We start from the raw sequence: 17,929 nt of genomic DNA on the forward strand, positions 1-17,929 counted from the left end.
TCAAGGTAGCGGAGAACTTCTGCATTGTGTGGCTACATTCCAAGTTGAGGCTTTTGCAAAAGGAGAGGGAAGGTAAAGCAGACTGCAGATTTGGGTCCATTTTCCATCAATTTATGCAAAACCAATTGAGAAGCTTATTCAAAATCTTACCCACAGATTTTATACAAAATATACAATAACGCACAACAGAAATCCCCATTTTTGTTTTCCTCTTTATTTCTAATCAGTCCTAGTGCATTAGGTACAACAAAGAACAAACTTGTATCTGTGCTTTTTCAACTGACATGTCAATACATTCGTTTCAAAGTGTTGACTTAAAGGTGTTCTCAGGAACAGACCACACTTGGGCATTTCATTGCTTTTTAAATGGAATGGTGAATTTGGGTTTAAAACCATTCAACTGTGTAATTAGTTTAAAAAAAAAGTATAGTGTTTAAATGTTTGCACATTCTCTACAAATAACAATCATTTAAAAATGCAATTTCTTACAAAAATAGTCTTAAGTATTGAATGCATGGAACCAAAGCCTAAGAATCTGTAGGAGCCTTACAGTGCAGAAGGCAGTCATTGAGTCTGCACCAACGCAGGTCCACTCCCCTCCACCCCTCCCGCTCTTTCCCTATAACCCTTTTTAGCAATTTTGGACACTTGGGGACAATTTTAGCATGGCTAATGCACATCTTTGTGTACCGCAGGACAAAATCATAGTACGCCCAGAGAAATCTCACGCAGACACAGGGATATGTATAAACTCCTCACAGTCACCCAAGGCTGGAACTGAACCCGAGTCCATGGCGCCGTGTGGCAGTGTTATCTACTGTGCTGCCCATGGAATGCAACAGCTCTTATTACTCTAAGGAATAAGTTCAATATAAAAAAATGCATTCTTTACATTGTGCTTTTTTAAAAGCTGAGATTTGTAAGACACCTCATGTTATAATCATGACTGAAAAACACTTATCTACAATATAAAAAGGCAAAATTGAATTATACAAAGTGAATCAGAAACTATCAGCATCAATGTCTACAGGTTGGCATTTTTTTAAAAAACTTAAAATGGCTTCATCTATCTGCACAGTTAATCATTCGAACTTCTAGATCCCTCCATTAAATCACTCATCAGTGTCATTCCAACTGAAATATTCTCCCATCCCTATTTCTCCTTCCATAGGAAATAAAATTTTCATAGGTGTTTGGGGGGCAGAGTTGGGTAGCACTTTACAATTCCAATTTTTGTTTCCAAAAAAGAACATTGCTTTGATCACAATGCAATTCTGGGACAGCACTGTCTGTCCGAAACAGACCATTTCAGTATTGCAAAGAAAATTTGTTTCAAGAATACGCTGAAATAAACTGCACCATATTTCTTGTGTTAATGCCTAAACTTTCAAGCTTCCACTTGATTTTAAAGGCTTTCCACATATAAATTTCAGTGTCGTATAACAAGATACAAAATGTCTCATTTACAGCAGAGTACACCAGATAAATTTGTACATTATCTACACTTTCAGGGTTATCAGCCCATCTCAGCACAACAAATCATTCTCAAGGCAGTTAAAAGATTTTATTTCTTTGGAGATAATAAATATACAGGCACACAGTATTTTGGGAAGGAAAAGCTTTTCTCATTTCCTCATGGAGGATGGAATCTGCTCATCATTCAAAGCATTTCTACCGTTTTAAACAAAAACATTTATTTTGCTCTGAATTTCTCAATTCTTGTTTGAATCCCAAATAATGCAAACTGAACCTATAATGATTAATGTTCTAGATGCAGCATGAATATTTAGAGCAGCTAAAATGCAATAAGATTTTGTATTAAATATTAGCTAGTTGGTACTTTAGCTGACTTTAATCTGGAAGATATGCCATCTCATTACAAGTCATGATGTAGAGATGCCAGTGTTGGACTGGGGTAAACACAGTAAGAAGTCCCACAACACCAGGTTTAAGTCCAACCAGTTTATCTGATAGTCAAATAAACTGGTTGGACTCAAACCTGGGTGTTGTGAGACTTCTTACTATCTCATTACAAGTCAGGGTTAGTGCAAATAAGAAAAATTAAAATTAGGTATTAGTCCAATATCCATTAGACTAAATTGGAGAACCTTGAAATGGCCACCTGTTAAACATTGGCCAAATAATATTTTTTGTGATCATGTAAAATATACCTTCAATATAGTACCTAATACCAAGAACAGAATATCTGTTACTTAATTTATTCTGGCAAAAATGGCAGAACCAGGACCATAAAACATTGATGTATGAGGCATGATAAACTAAATTTATTTGAGAAATTGAATGTTAGTTTTAATCTAGTATTACGCTTCCATCATTCATTTTGCCACATTAGAGGAAAACATAGGGAATTGCTTCTTCAGGTTTCGAACATCAGATTGCCACTGTCTATTCATTATCTCTCTGGTCTCTCTATTATTAAAGGTTACATCATCAAAAAAGTCAAATTCTCTTCTCTTCTCTTTGCACTTCCAAGTTCCCCTTCCACATTCAATCCAAAATGAAAGGGTCCTGTGCCTCTACTGGAGCTATCTGGCAACCCACACCAAGGCCTCTATTCAATGCTGAAAGAAGGTGTATGACAACAGCACCTGAACGGTGCTGGATTTTCATCTTCCAAAGGAAACAACATATTTGGTGAACAGTGTACATTAGTATCAATACTTAGCAAACTTACACTTAAAATAACACAAAGTTAATAACCTCCACATTGAGAACAGATTGTGGCAATTTTTCAGCCAGTCTTGGTAGACACTTAGTCACCTCATTATAGGGCACATTTCCATCTCATGCATCAGTGTCAGTACCTCATTCACATCAGGTCAATTAAATTACACGGAGCATTAAAACTACCAATGTTTTCTAATAGTATCTAAAACTAACTTGCACTTACAAAAAAAAGACAAACTTTACTTCAGTGCCTCATAGTATTTATATAAAAGAATTTTGTCATTCCAGTTATCTTCAGATATGTTACTGCACAGAAACAGGCCATTTGGGCAATCAATCTTGCACCAGTTCTTACAAACTACTTTATAATTAGTTCCAGTTCCCTGTGCTTTTCTCTCAAGACTACCCTGCAAATCTTCCAGCTTCAGGTATTTATTTTGGCCTGGCCTGTTCTTCTGTACAGAGTATTACTACAGCTAGTTGCACCATCAGAACATTAAAGGCAACTGTTGTGGGTGATTTTGAACGATTACATGTTTACTAAACATACTCTTAGTTCTATGTTTCCATATTACCATAGACAATATATATTGGTTCTCATAAAATATCAAGACATAATTTCTGTCTAACACACATTTTCAAATTGTAACAAAAGCTGAAAATGCTGCAAGTTTTTATTTCAGATTCCAGAATCCGCAATAATTTGCTTTCATCTTACAAACTGCAATACTGATTAGTAATCCATTATTAAGATGCTGGTATCTACAACTATACTCAAGTGTTGTTCAATACTTAAGTTTCAACCAGAGTCCTCTTGTAGAATATTTTCCCTCTCCTGTCTTCCTTTATCAATCCAATTAGAATAGTGCAATCTTTAATCCCCACTGATTGGCAACTTCTTGAATCTCTGAAGTAGGGAAAAGGTGAATGCATTTTGTACCTGAAGGGAAAGGGTTAATGGATTTGTACCTAGAATGTGTCATAAACATAACCCTTCCTTCTGGCTGATCTCTGTCAGCTTATACTGCTCCTGGCATTAATTTTTTTTTCATGTTTTACATGCTTTAACTCTTGTTTTTGTAACAGCTGATAGTTAAACATGACTGTTATTTGTAGACTTTGCAAATCTTACCTGGTTATATGAGTTGGACATTGTTATACAGATGGTAGTTTATGATACCAGCTTTTGACAGCTGCTGATGGCAGATTGCGATATCGGCTTTTAACAGGAACAATCCTGCTGGGACAGCCGCAATCGCACAAGTAACTTCAAAGACAGGGATGCCAGTACTGCAGCAGAAGGGTTTCCTGTGTCCTGCCTACAGGACTGTAATTCCTGATTAACTCTGGGGCTGCACCACGACCCAGGAAGGAAGAACTAGAGGTCTGGCAGGAATTGGAACTTTGAATCGTGATTCCTGCTGGAGCTTATAATGTATAAATGCCCACTTGTGTTTGTGTTCTATGGCAAGTCTGGTAATCCTTAATCGGAACCAGTTTTCTCCCAAAATTCTGGGATACCCAGAGTTTTGAAATAAAAACCACTGTATTTTGACTCACTAACAGTCTGAGCTATTATTTTACCTACAACAGTGCATTTTACACTTCACTTGTAAAGGGAAGTTTATGAAATTAATGGGGTTTGTCTTGAGAGATTCAAATCATGTTTAGTTGGAAAACTTGAAAGGCATGATGAGAACATTAATGAGGGTTCATGGAGGGATGTCAGAAGAAAACCACCAGTTGATCCTCGTACAGTACTCAGACTTAGAACTGGAGATCAAGGTTCCTAAACTTGGACAGATTTTCTCACAAACGTCATCTTCAATTTCTGCAGTTGTTGGCGCACCCTGGATTGTTCAGCAAGTCCTGCAGAATCACATCTAACAGGGGGCAATAAGAAACAATACTTGCACTCCACCACAGCAACTTCCAAATTTAGCAGAAGCCTTGTGTTCATGAGGAAACCAGGAGTCCGCTGTATTGCTTGTGAGGTTATGGCTGAGGTGCACGAGCAGCTCCAAGGATGTTCCTGGTTAGTGACGTTGCAAGGAAAGATAGAAGTAAATCATTCTACTTTAGTGAATCACATCACATGCAGCTACACAAATTTGCAACTGCCCATTTTAAAAGTTGTCTTTAGTCAACCTCACTTGTCTGCTCACAAGGTGTCTTTGGTGATACTTCGTTCCTGGAGTCCAAAGGTGTTTTCAGTTGCTTGTGACTCTTCTCTGTATTTCTTTATAATATTGTACATACCAAAGATCAAGAACAACATTGCAATTGCGGTAAAGTAAACCGAGTAAGCCAGAAACTGAAAAAAAGAGGAAAGTATTAAATTCAATAAACAGTTCAAAGAAAGAACAAAGAACAACTCAGCACGGGAAACAGGCCCTTCGGCCCAACGAGCCCGCGCCGCCGCATCACCCTACACCTATTCTACCCTGCATGTCTACGAATGGGACCCTACTCAGTCAGATTCAGGGAAGAAATAGTGTCAATTTGGTAGAAACCAATTAGCCTAAGAGCACATCTTTGGGGTGTGGGAGGAAACCGGAGCGCCCGGAGGAAACCCACGCAACCACAGGGAGAATGCGCAAACTCCCACAGACACAGGCCCAAATCCATGTATCTGCACAGCTAGCAGTGATAGTCACTGAGCTGTTGCGGCGCCCGTCTATCGGTCCAGGATCAAGCACACACACCGACATGAAGTACTAGGCCACTCCTGGACTTCCAAGAGCAGCCCACGCACGACCCGCCGTGTGCATGCCCCTCGCTTGACACGAGGTGGACCTCCACCTGTGGAATAAAGACAAAAAATATTAATCATACAGCCTGCCCTTCCGGTGTCTCCCGAGGTTTAACCCTATTTAATAGCCCCTACCATATCCCTCCATTCTCGTTTCACTCATGTGCTTATCTAACTGCATCTTAAACAAGTCCAATGTTCCTGCCTCCACCACCCTACTCGGTAGCGCATTCCAGACCCCCACAACTCTCTGCGTAAAGAACCTTCTTCTTACCTCCAAATTATACCTCCCCCCCCCTCACCCTTAAGTGATGACCTCTCGTGTTCGTACCCAGTCTAGCGAGCAGTCTCTCACTATTAACTCTATCTATTCCCTTCAGTATCTTATATATATCTCTATCATGTCCCCTCTCAATCTCCGTCTTTCCAAGGAGAATAGCCCCAGTCTCTTCAATCTCTCCTCGTAACCCAGTCCCCCCATGCCAGGCAACATCCTGGTAAACCTCCTCTGCACCCTTTCCCAGAGACTCCACGTCCTTCCGGTAGTAAGGTGACCAGAACTGGACGCAGTACTCCAAATGCGGTCTAACCAACGTTCTGTACAACTGAAGCATTAGACGGCAGCTTTTATACTCTAAGCCCCTTCCTATAAAGGCTAACATCCCATAAGCCTTCCTAACAACGTTCTCCACTTGTGACGCAACCTTCATGGATTTGTGAACCTGCACTCCCAGGTCCCTCTGTACGTCTATACTCCTAATCGGCCTACCTTTTATCACATAGCTCCTCTCTGCATTATTCCGTCCAAAATGCATCACCTCGCATTTGTCAGGATTAAATGCCATCTGCCACCTATCTGCCCACTGCACCAACCTATATCCTGTTGTATCACCTGACAATCCAGTTCCGTACCCGCCAACCCTGCCATCTTGGTGTCATCAGCAAACTTGCTGATCACACCACCTACGCCCTCTTCCAAGTCATTTATGTAGACTACAAAGAGGAGAGGTCCCAGTACTGAGCCCTGCGGCACACCACTGGTCACTGGCCTCCAGCCCGACAAGGTCCCCTCCACAACTACCCTCTGTCTCCTATTTCCCAGCCAGTTCTCAATCCACCTAGCTACCTGGCCTCGTATCCCATGCGCCTTAACCTTTTCTACCAGCCTACCGTGAGGGACTTTGTCAAACGCCTTACTGAAATCCATATAGATGACATCAACGGCTCTCCCATCGTCAACCGTTTTTGTCACCTCCTCAAAGAATTCCACCAGATTCGTAAGGCAAGACCTCCCTCTAACAAAGCCATGTTGCGTATCCCTAATCAGATCGCAACACTCCAAATGCTCATACATCCTACCCCTAAGTATTTTTTCCATTAATTCATAGCAATTAATTTCAAATAATGAAAATGTTACTCAATTAATAAAGAATTTGCCCATCCTGTGGGCTCAGTGTTCATCAAGTTCTGCAGAGGGCATTCACAGAGCATTAATAAACGTAAATGTGTGTTGTATTTATATCTTGAATATGCTACGCCACAGATGGATGGTAAACTTGCATAATATAATGTAGCACAATGTAAAATCATGACCAGAATACAAGGAAGCCAACACTTTTCAGGCCTTAGATGGTGCAATATCCTCAATTCTGGGCACCATACTTTAGAAAGATGTCAAGATTTAGGACATGGTGCTGAAGAGATTTACTAGGACGACAACAGGGATGAAAGACTTAAATTACATGGAGAGAATGGAGAAGCTGGGGATATTTTCCTTAGAGCAAAGAGAAGGTTTGGTAGAGAAATTGGAAAATCACTGGGGCTTTTGAATAATGCTGAAATAGGAGACCTGCTGTGAAAGCTTTTCATCATCAGACCAAAAGCAAGAATGCCAAATTTCAAACTATCACAACAGGAGAACAAGATGCAGATGTGATTTTTAATTTCTCAACCAGAACTAGGTTGCACTTTGTATCCATAACTATGAAGGGAAGAGGAACGTTTCCACTATTTAACATAAAAGTGTTTTTTAAAAAAGTTTCTCCCCCAGTTAAATTACAATGCTAGTGGCTATGGCAATACCAAATTGATACTTTACCTGTCCAAATATGTCCAAATCCAGCAAACTAGATTCTACTACAATCAGAGTCAACAGCGTCTGAAGAGCTAAGGCAACAAAAGTATTTACACCGAACACCAAAGCATACAGTTCCACACTTAAATTTGCAGCAATCTTGTACCTTTTAAAATAAAGACAGGCAATTACTATTTAAATTTTCTTCCAACTACAAAATTAAATTTAGAGTTAAATCACACTTTTGAACAAAAGGTCCACTCACGTTGCTATAGTTATAAGCATCATGTAAATGATTCTGAAAGCAATGTAACTGACGTAACACACCCAGATATTCCGAACAGTGTCTATCAAAAACACTGACACAGCAATAATGAGAGAAAAGATGAAGAGTGCAACTTCACTCCAGATGGATGAAACCTTTACATAACCCACGACAAATGCTGCCACAGCACCTAAACATAGACCAAAGACAGAGAAAATTAAAATAAAGTTACATTAACAACATTTGGGTGGTATTTTACCTTTATTTTGTCTAAAGTGCTGGGCAGACTTGAAACTGGAAGAGTTCATGACCTTGCCAATGAGGTCGGGGTGGGGGCAATTGAGCACCTGGATCGCTAATGACATTTAAATACTACTTTAAATAAATTTCAATACATTAACCTGCCTTTTGCCCATTTCTAGTGAGAGGCTGACTGCACCAGAAATCCAGCGCTCGTAAAATGGTACCAGTCGCGAAAGTCAGCACTAATCACTGTACGATCCCGTCACGCCAAAAATGGGCACAACATGATAGTAAAATCACCTCCTTCATAGCGTTCCATAGTTTGATTTAAGCCAGACAAAACATTCTGTTTTGTCTGAAAATAATATTTGGTACTGAATGTGGAAATCAAAATTTATAACCATTTATACAAATATATTTAGAGCAAAAATGAAAAGACTTTGGATTATTAGCGCAAGCACCTTGGTACCCTAAAAGGCAGGAATTTGGAACATGAAGCCATATGTCATAACACTCAATTCATTCAATTAAAGCTTCACATATTTAACATAGTAGGCACTACACAAGCAAATAGTACATCCACTTTAACTAGATGTAATTTTAATTGCTCCCAGTTGGTGACTGTGCCTTTAACTGCCTAGATCCCAAACTCTGGAATATCTTTCCTACACGTTTCTGCCTCAGTTTCTCCCCTTAAAGGCACTTCTTAAAACCCATTATGTAGTTGTGTCAAATTTTATCATGCTCACCAGGAGCGCTTAGGGATGTTTTATTATGTTGTGTGCACGATTTAAGTTGCTACTGAAATATGTTACTGTCAATGGATTTTTCCCAGCTGCCAGCTCCATTAAACCATCATGAGGAGAGCAAAACCTCACCTAGTATATTTTTAGAAAATAGTTAGCTATCCTTATAACTATTTCTAAAAATGCTATTCTGGAAATGCCCATGGCCCCTAAACAAAAGCTTTTTTTTAAAAAAGTGTTATTAGTGCCACAAGTAGGCTACATTAACACTGCAATGAAGTTATAGTGAAAATCCCCTAGTTGCCACACTCCAGTGCCTGTTTGGGTTTATCGAGGGAGAATTTAGCCTGGCCAGTGCACCTAACCAGCACATCTTTCAGACTGTGGGAGGAAACCGGAGTACTTGGAGGAAACCTACTCAGACACGGGGAGAATATGGAACTCTGCACAGACAGTGACCCAAGCCAGGAATTAAATCTGGGTCCTTGGCACTATCAGGCAGCAGTGCTAACCATTGTGCCACCATGTCACCAGGAGCTACCCAGCAGTTGTGAAGAAACTTAGGCTTATCTCTTAAGAGACACTAATGACACACTGTGAGCTGCAGAAAACAAACTCAGAACTATGAAAGGCCATCTCCACTTCATAAATCAGGCTGGCTGACCAGAATCTACTAATCTACTAGGACAAAGGACCCCACAACCTTCCTTTCAATCTTTACTGGGTGAGACAATTAACCATCTTAGGGCCAAGAGAAGGGATGCACATTGCTTGTCAAAGACAATGAGGAGAGGCAAGAATCATGTGATATGGACCTAGCTTCTGGAACCAGTAACATCACTGCAAAAGTTCAAACTGCCATTTTACCATCCAAGTAGCCTCACAGAAAAGGAATTCTGTCCAGATTTGAACAGCTGGTCCCCATCTACTTTGCTGCTACTGGGAATTCTGTGCCATCACCAACAAGACTGATTCATCTCTGAAAGCACATCATATCATGTGAAGTCAGCCCCTCAAGAAAAGTGAATTATACAGCACTGGCAGCCTGCAAGGAGGAATACCTCATTGGGCATGGGACTCAACCCACATGAAATACCACATCTTTTTTATGTGGTCACTGCACATCTTTACTTTCTCTAATCCCTTTAACCGTATGACTGCAAAGGGGGCAATGCTGCGGCCTACCCTCTTGCATTTGGATGCGTACAAATAAATTAATCCTTTTGAGTTCATCCCATCTTTGAGTTTGTTGTGGAGTTATTAATAGAAATTGGATCACCCTGAAGTTGAACGGTTGGGAAATACACCACCACTTACAGTAGGCACTAAATCAAAATACCTTCCTGTTTATTGATGGATGGAGAGAAGAAAGTCTTGAAATTCAAATAAAAAGTGGTTCCAACCAATTTGTGCACATGGGAGAGCGGGACTGTGCAGGTGGGAGAAAAAGAGCATCTTATATCTATGGTTAAATATAGCAAACCTACGATCGCTCAGCAGTTCAGTTCACAAGGAACTAACTTAACATTTTGAGGGGTGGGGGGGGGGGGGGGGGGGGGGGGGGTCACTGGTCACCCTAAGAAAGTTAAAGCAGACCTGAAAAATATGCAACAGCATTTTAAATTATTAGTATTTTACATATGCCATATTTCAGTTTTACTCTGGAAGAGACAATCACTGCTTTTGTCAGTAAAATAGACTGGGACTGTAGCCTTCATTTCATATTTCTAATAGACACAGCTAGAACGTTAACAGGCCCCTCTGACGGACAATCTGAAGGAGCTAAGAACCATCCCCTCTGCCCTTTCCCTTTTCAAATTTTCATCTACTCACCTTTTAAAAAGTAAAAGTGGGTTCTCTTTCTGCCAGTTTCTAATGGACATTCCATGTCCTAACCAAATTTGTCTAAAAATTCTCCTAACCTCTTTGTCGATGACATTAAATTTGTGCCATTTGGAACCTAACAGTGGAAACAGTTCTTTCCTGATTCCTTCATATTTTTGAACATCTTCCATGACATCTTTTTAATTCTCTGTACAGTTGAAAAGAACTCCAATTAGTTTAGTTTATCCTCACAGCTGACATGTCTCACTGTACTAATGGCTCCCCAAGAAGAGCCTAAACCGACAATATTCTTACTAGAACCAGTTTTGTATCACCTCTTTATAGATCTGTGCAGAGAATATGAAAACATTCCATTTTTTCAAGCTTATGTTTAGCTACCAATTTATTACTTCGGTCGTTCCATTGAAATGTGTGTATCCATCTCCTCAGCGCCCAGGTTTTCTACTTCAAGTTACTATTATCTAGTTTCCTCTCATTCTTCTCTCCCTCTGAAAATCCTTTACAGTTTTTCTTTCTATTCACTTTCAATCCATCTTCATACCATCTTGGTCTATTTAACCTTTCTTGCTTCATGTCTGCAATCCATGTGATTTTCTTTGTTCAATAAACCCACTGTCTGCATGGGACTGGAGGATCTCAGTCTAAGCAATAAGATAAACCCTAGATGAGTTATATGTCTTTAAGTTTTTATTTTGTAAGGAAATCCAGCTTTTGCTGCACTAGTTTTCTTTTTGGAAATATGTTGATTTCCTTGTTGAACTGAAATTTTAACACCTCCTGGCAATTACAGGCAAACTCTTTAATCAAAAAATTACTAACAGGAACATACCCAATAGTGCAGATATAGCTTCCACCATTCCATTGTAAATCTGGGAATTCTGAGAAGAAAGAATTTTCTCCCACAGGATTTGAATGTAATTCACTATTTGAAAATAGCCACACGTAGACAATGCCCACCATACTGACCAGCAGAGCAGTGGCCAAGAGGAATAACACTGCAGGAAGATCTTCCATAACGTTGCAAGAACAATGCAGACATCTTTGAATGGCTTTTTATTCTGGAAAATAAAACCAGTTAAAATACACCAATTTGTCTAAAAGAAAAATTTCTCAAGCAAGTTAAAAATATTTATATCTTGCTTTAAGGGAAGCATTTTATATACACACAGAATGAGCACATATGGCAATATTCTCATCAGAAATATACAGTAGTCATTGACAACATTGTGACATTTCAGCTGATCTGGAGGAAGGCAGCAGGTGGCTAGGTTTGCCCTTCACTCAAAGTAGGCACTATAGGACACATTAATGCTCATCATTACTGCTGCAACAGAGGCCGGATCCTTTCTCCCGATACCCTACTGCTGAGAGGAGGGGCGAGGAGCGAGCAATACCAAGGTGAGAAAAAGAAAAAACACAAGAGAAATCAGATTAGAGACCTCATCTCTCAGAAAGAGAGAGAGGAAAATGCTGTCCTTATCTCCCACTCCTGGTTTCAAGGAATTTCAGGCCCTAGGAGGTTGTGTAAAACTTGTGATTTAGTGAAATCTCCTCTTTTTGGTTCAGAGTGCTGAGAGACCAAAGAGTCAGCATAGAAAGATGTCTTGTCACAGACAGAGTAAGAATATCAGCAGTGCAAGGATTTATTGCTCATTATGGCCTAATTACTCCCAAAATTACTTAGCATGTGAGAGTTAGTTTTATATCTTATGAATTTGAAATCTGGAGATAAGTGAAAGTTCACACTGCGTGTTCACCCACAGCATGGTGCTCGATTTCAGTTGCAGAAAACAAAACAGCAAATGAAACAAATATTACCGTAATTTCATGGGTGTGTGAGATGTTACCCATTGGTTCTGGTACATAGACAGGTATCATATTCTCAGCATCATCATGGCCACAGGTTAGTGGTGTTGTTGATCCATGTTCTTCAGATGATGACTTTTCACTTTCATCTGTGGTTTCCCTTTCAGTACAGTCTTCCCTCACTCTGTGGAAAAACATGCTCCTCTGTGGCATTGGAAGAAACAGCGATGCAATAAAGGCAAGTGCGACACAGGCCAAGGAAATAACGTTGAGGCAGAAAAGAGACACCTCAGTAAACGAGACCAAGACTTGTCCAGTAACAGATCCCACTGTGTACCCAATCAATGTGGCACAACGACAGTATCCAGTTACTTTCTGGTACATATCAAAGTCTACTACAGAGTAGATATAGGAGTAATAAGCCACCTCTGATGCAGTTACCATCCCATAGAAAAATTCTAGAAACTTCATTGCCATCAGTCCTTGGGCATACAATAGCATGAACCAGGTAATGATCAAAGCTGCACCTTGTAGAATGATGACCGGTTTGTATCGGAGGTAATCAGTCGCAAGGAAGATGGGAAACAAAAGCACTAGGTAGGAGTAAGTCCACACTGGATAAATCTCATTCACCTATTTGAAAAAATATAGAAGTCCAATAGGTTTAAGACAGGAGTGTTCATTTTTAATTTTCAATTATTAATCTCTCAAAACCTAACAATTGTTTACAACATGATGCAGTATACATATACATTATACATAGAAACATACGTTGAAAATAGAAGCAGGAGTAGGCCATTTGATCCTTCAAGGCAACTCCACCATTCATTTCGACCATGGCTAATTTCTTCTCACCGTATCCTCAACTATGATCCCTAAGGAAACCAAAACTGGTCTCAGAATCAACTACCTCACCATCCACCTTGATAAAAAAATTATATCATGTTATGGTCACTTATTCGCAAGGATTCCCCCACAAATAGACTACCAACTAACCCTCTCGTTGCCCAATACCCAGTCCAAGATGACCTGTTCCCTTGTTGGCTCCTCAACGTATTGGTCCAGAAAATCATCCTGTATACATTCCAGAAATCTCTCAGTAAGTGAGGTTTTACAAACCCAGGCAAGTCACGAGGGTTACAGATGGGTTCATGTCGCACTGTAACCCCCGTGACTTGCCTGGGTTTGTAAAACCTCACTTACCGTACTGTCTGGAGACAATACACATCTCTTTAACCTGTGATCAGTGCTCCTTCCACTCACATTGTCGGCCACTTTAGGACTTGAACAGCAGGTTAGGTGTAAAGATTTGCATTCTAAATCAGTAATCTCTAAACTGTCTGTGCTTTATATGCTCTGTCTGAGGCCAGAACTCTCCATTCACCTGAAGAAGAGGGAAACCTCGAAAGCTTGTGAGTTTACTATCAAATAAATCGGTTGGACTTAAACCTGGTGTTGTCAGACTTTTTACTGCGTTTACAACCAGAATGACCAAGCTGATGTAATCTTAAGTCTTCTCAATGCAACCTCACAGTATAGCATTGCTGCACAATTCTGTAGACTAAGGCCTTTCAAGATTTTTCTTATATATAGGCCACACAGAACATATTTGGGAGAAATACAAGAGAACAGAATTGATTGGATATTTGGCGCAATTATTTCTGCTGTGATGTCGCAGAAAATTTTAAGTTTGGGACATATGCATTTTTTCAATGAAACAAATTTGTTGCCTATTGGGATATTTAATAATCCATCTTAAAAAAGGAATTAAAATAAATACAGATTTAACAGTGGAACGAAATACATTTTATTTTATAGTGCAGGTTACAGAAAGTATTGTGCAACGTCAGGGCAAATCAAACATTTAGGAAACTCCCTTTTATAAATATTCCAATTAAACTGCTTCAAGACGGTGTACTACCCAATATAATTTCTAAGTGAGCAGCATCTTCACTAAGGTGGAGCGCTGCATCAATTTATCAGAGGCACTGTCACTGTCCATCTTCAGTTTGCACAGTAAAAAGTCTGACAACACCAGGTTTTAGTCCAACCTATTTATTTGATAATATACTCACAAGCTTTCGAGGGGCAGTCCCCTCGAAAGCTTGTGAGTATATTATCAAATAAATAGGTTGGACTAAAACCTGGTGTTGTCAGACTTTTTACTGTGTTTACGCCAGTCCAACGCCGGCATACCCACATCACATCTTCAGTTTTACAATGCAGGTTTTCAAGTTTCTTGAATTTCACAATTTCAGAATGTGCCGGGTGAGAGAAACACTTCAAAAAAAAAGGAACAGTGGACCAGATTACTCAATAACATTGGTGAAGCTGATAGCAAAAATTGAGAATGACAAACTTGGCACTGAAATGAATACACTGAGTAAAACCAAGGGTGTTTATTGTTAGTGCTTTTGGATGGAGTTTATAAAGCAGCACTAAGTGTTAATTGCAAGTCTCTTACTCGAAAATTGGCATTGGTGATTTTAATTTAAATTATCCTATCTGTCTCTTAACTCTCCTTTAACCCAACCAAAATTTCCTAACTTTAATGTAGTATTTTTGGACATCTTTAAATTGAATTTCTTTTTTCTCCTTTCAACTTTCTTATTAAGATCTGCATGAAATTAGAATAGCTGGGTATAGTTGACCAAAGGATCTTTTTCTGTGCTATATACCTCCATGACTCTGTAGGGCAAATTTTACCATCACGTCCGTCCCAGGAATAAGAGCAGGTGAGGAGCGGACCATGGAAAGATCCGTTGACCTTGGGTGGGATTTCTGGTTTCGGGGCAAGCAAGGCCGGAAAATCCCGGCCTATATCTCAGGTGAGGATCTTTTAATCTCGTCATTGAGCAGCCTCCCTATTTCCTGCTTGGTTTCAGCCACCATAGGTCAACCACCACAAAAGGGCACCATGCTGGAAATTACAGCAAGTCTGCACTCCACCCATAAAAATCCGGTGGCCCGGAGCTAACAACGTTATCAGCAAATATTGTTGTCTCTGACCACAAAATCCAGGCGAGTGAGGTGGTAACACTCACCTTGAGGCATACAGATAGCACCCATTCTGTATTAATTGAACTGAAAATGATGTTCAGTACATCAGGCATTGCAGCTGTGTACAGACATGTTAGCATTTCAGATTTGCTTCCATTAAAAAAATCCCTTGAATTAGTTTGTTAACCTCCTCAAGCCCACAGTCACTACGCACGGTGAAACATTAAGATTCCTGCAAAACGTGAGTAAGAACAATGAGGATGCTGAATGTTAAAGTTCATCTGTTAGTGAAGTTTTTTTTCTGCTGTCTCATGGTAGTGACCTTGACGGCGCCAAGCCACCGATAGACAACACTGTCAACCCGACCTTGGCTAATGCAGGGAACTTAAGAACTAAGCAACACATAGCACTGGACTAACTGGTAAAGATGCTAGCTGAAAAAAAATTGCTGAACAAAAATCAGGAGGATGTATTGATACTGTCGAAGTTAACTCACTGCAGCCTCGGAACAAAGAGGCATTTAGGCTCGTGCGGCTTAAAGAAACACGAGGATTGCAGTAACTACACTCTGTAAGGATGCACGGGTTTGAATAGTAAAACAGTGAGACAGAGCAGTGGATTCAGAGGCACCCCGCTTACTCACCTGCTGCTCAGTCAGGTTCTTATCCGGACCCAGCAGGTAAGGGGTGAGGAAAGGTTCCGAGGGCCGGACGTTGGAGAAGAAGCCGCAGACACACAGCAGAGCGGTGGGGTAGAGGTGGCTGTAGCTGCTGCCGGGGCTCTTTCTGGCTCCGCAGCCGGCAGACCGCTGCTCCCGGGCCGCCACTCGCTCCCTCTCCCCGGGCTCCATACCCCTCTCTCTCTCCTTGCTTTCTCTCTTTTTATTCACTTCCTTCTCTCCCTCCCTCTGATTCTTCCCCTTTCTCTCGGTTGCGTTGCCCTGACTCCGCTCCTGGCCCACGTTCCTCCCTTCACTTGGTTACCCAATAGGCGGGAGTAGGCGGGGAGGAGTGGCCCAGCAGTATCAGCTGGGAGTTGTAGGCGGGACTTGCCTCTGACTGAGCTTTACATAAGAAGCAGGAGTAGGCCATCTAGCCCTTCGAGCCTGCCCTGCCATTCAATAAGATCATGGCTGATCTGAAGTGGCTCAGTTCCACTTTCCCGCTTTCTCCCCATAACCCTTAATCCCTTTGCCTACCCAAAAACTATCTACCCGTGTCTTAAATATATTTAGCGAGGCAGCCTCCATCACTTCAATGGGCAGAGAATTCCAGAGATTCACCACCCTTTGAGTGAAGAATTTCCTCCTCATTTCTGTTCTAAACTGCACCCCCCCCCCTCTTATCTTGAGACTGTGCCCTCTAGTCCTGCTGTCCTTTCTGAGCGGGAAGAGTCTCTCCACCTCTACCCTATCCATCCCTTTCATCATCTTATATGTCTCAATAAGATCCCCCCTCATCTTTCTAAACTCTAACGAGTAGAAGCCCAGTCTATTCAGCCTCTCCTCATAGCTCAACCCCCTCAACTCCGGTATCAGCCTAGTGAACCTCCTCTGCACTCCCTCCAAGGCCAAAATATCCTTGCGTAAGTGTGGCGACCAAAACTGCACACAGTACTCCAGCTGCAGCCTCACCAGTGCCCTGTACAGTTGCAGCAAGATCTCCCTACTTTTATATTCAATCCCCCTCGCTATGAAGGCCAGCATCCCATTTGCCTTCCTGACCACCTGCTGCACCTGCAGGCTGGGTTTTTGCAACTCATGCACAAGGACTCCCAGGTCCCTCTGCACCGTAGCATGCTGCAGCCTTTCGCCCTGTAAGTAGTAGTCCTTCCTACTATTATTCCTGCCAAAGTGGATAACCTCACACTTGCCAACATTGTATTCCATCTGCCAGGTCCTCGCCCACATGCTCAGCCTATCCAGATCCCTCTGCAGACTTTCCACACCGCACAATTTGCTGTTCCACTTATCTTTGTGTCATTGGCAAATTTCAACACCTTACACTCGGCTCCCTTCTCCAAATCATCTATATAAATGGTAAATAGCTGAGGCCCCAGCACTGATCCCTGGGGCACTCCACTAGTCACCAACCGCCAATCCGAATAGCACCCATTGACACCCACTCTCTGCCTCCTATTTGACAGCCAATCCCCTATCCACGCTAACACCTTACCCCCAACTCCATGCCCCCTAACCTTCTGTAACAACCTTTTGTGCGGCACCTTATCAAATGCCTTCTGAAAATCGAGAAACACCACATCCACCGGTTCCCCTCTATCCACTGCACTAGACACATCCTAATAGAATTCCAATAAATTCGTCAGACACGACTTCCCCTTAACGAATCCGTGCTGCGTCTGCTCTATCAAACAATTCTTCTCAAGATGCCTCGCTATTTTCTCTTTGATTACGGATTCAAGTATTTTTCCTACAACAGACGTTAAACTAACTGGCCTATAATTCCCTGCCTTTTGCCTGCTACCCTTTTTAAACAGCGGCGTAACATTAG

General features: G+C 41.1%; 1 protein-coding gene across 1 annotated transcript; it reads right to left on the reverse strand.

The window, feature by feature from the left end:
* Positions 1 to 204: 204 nt before the first annotated feature.
* LOC145353252 (thiamine transporter 1-like) lies at positions 205 to 16,331 on the reverse strand. The gene is made up of 7 exons (XM_080203819.1): positions 16,063 to 16,331; positions 12,432 to 13,052; positions 11,443 to 11,671; positions 7,780 to 7,969; positions 7,539 to 7,680; positions 4,854 to 5,002; positions 205 to 4,720 (listed from the first exon to the last, which is right to left on the reverse strand). Exons 1-7 carry the CDS (start codon positions 16,267 to 16,269, stop codon positions 4,684 to 4,686), a joined length of 1,575 nt encoding a protein of 524 aa, XP_080059945.1. The 5' UTR covers positions 16,270 to 16,331; the 3' UTR covers positions 205 to 4,683.
* Between the last annotated feature and the right edge of the window lie 1,598 nt (positions 16,332 to 17,929).

The sequence above is a fragment of the Carcharhinus amblyrhynchos genome, chromosome 15, assembly GCF_965287045.1.
Source record: "Carcharhinus amblyrhynchos chromosome 15, sCarAmb.v2.hapA, whole genome shotgun sequence".
Lineage (NCBI taxonomy): Eukaryota > Metazoa > Chordata > Chondrichthyes > Carcharhiniformes > Carcharhinidae > Carcharhinus > Carcharhinus amblyrhynchos.

What these genes read in the sequence shown, in the direction of transcription:
- LOC145353252 (XM_080203819.1), bottom strand. Translation starts at nt 16,269, where the DNA reads ATGGAGCCCGGGGAGAGGGAGCGAGTGGCGGCCCGGGAGCAGCGGTCT. An exon ending in AGAACCTGACTGAGCAGCAG is followed by an intron (nt 13,053 to 16,062) that starts GTGAGTAAGCGG and finishes TTTTTCAAATAG; the next exon opens with GTGAATGAGATTTATCCAGT. An exon ending in ATTTGGACATATTTGGACAG is followed by an intron (nt 5,003 to 7,538) that starts GTAAAGTATCAA and finishes TCTTTTTTTCAG; the next exon opens with TTTCTGGCTTACTCGGTTTA.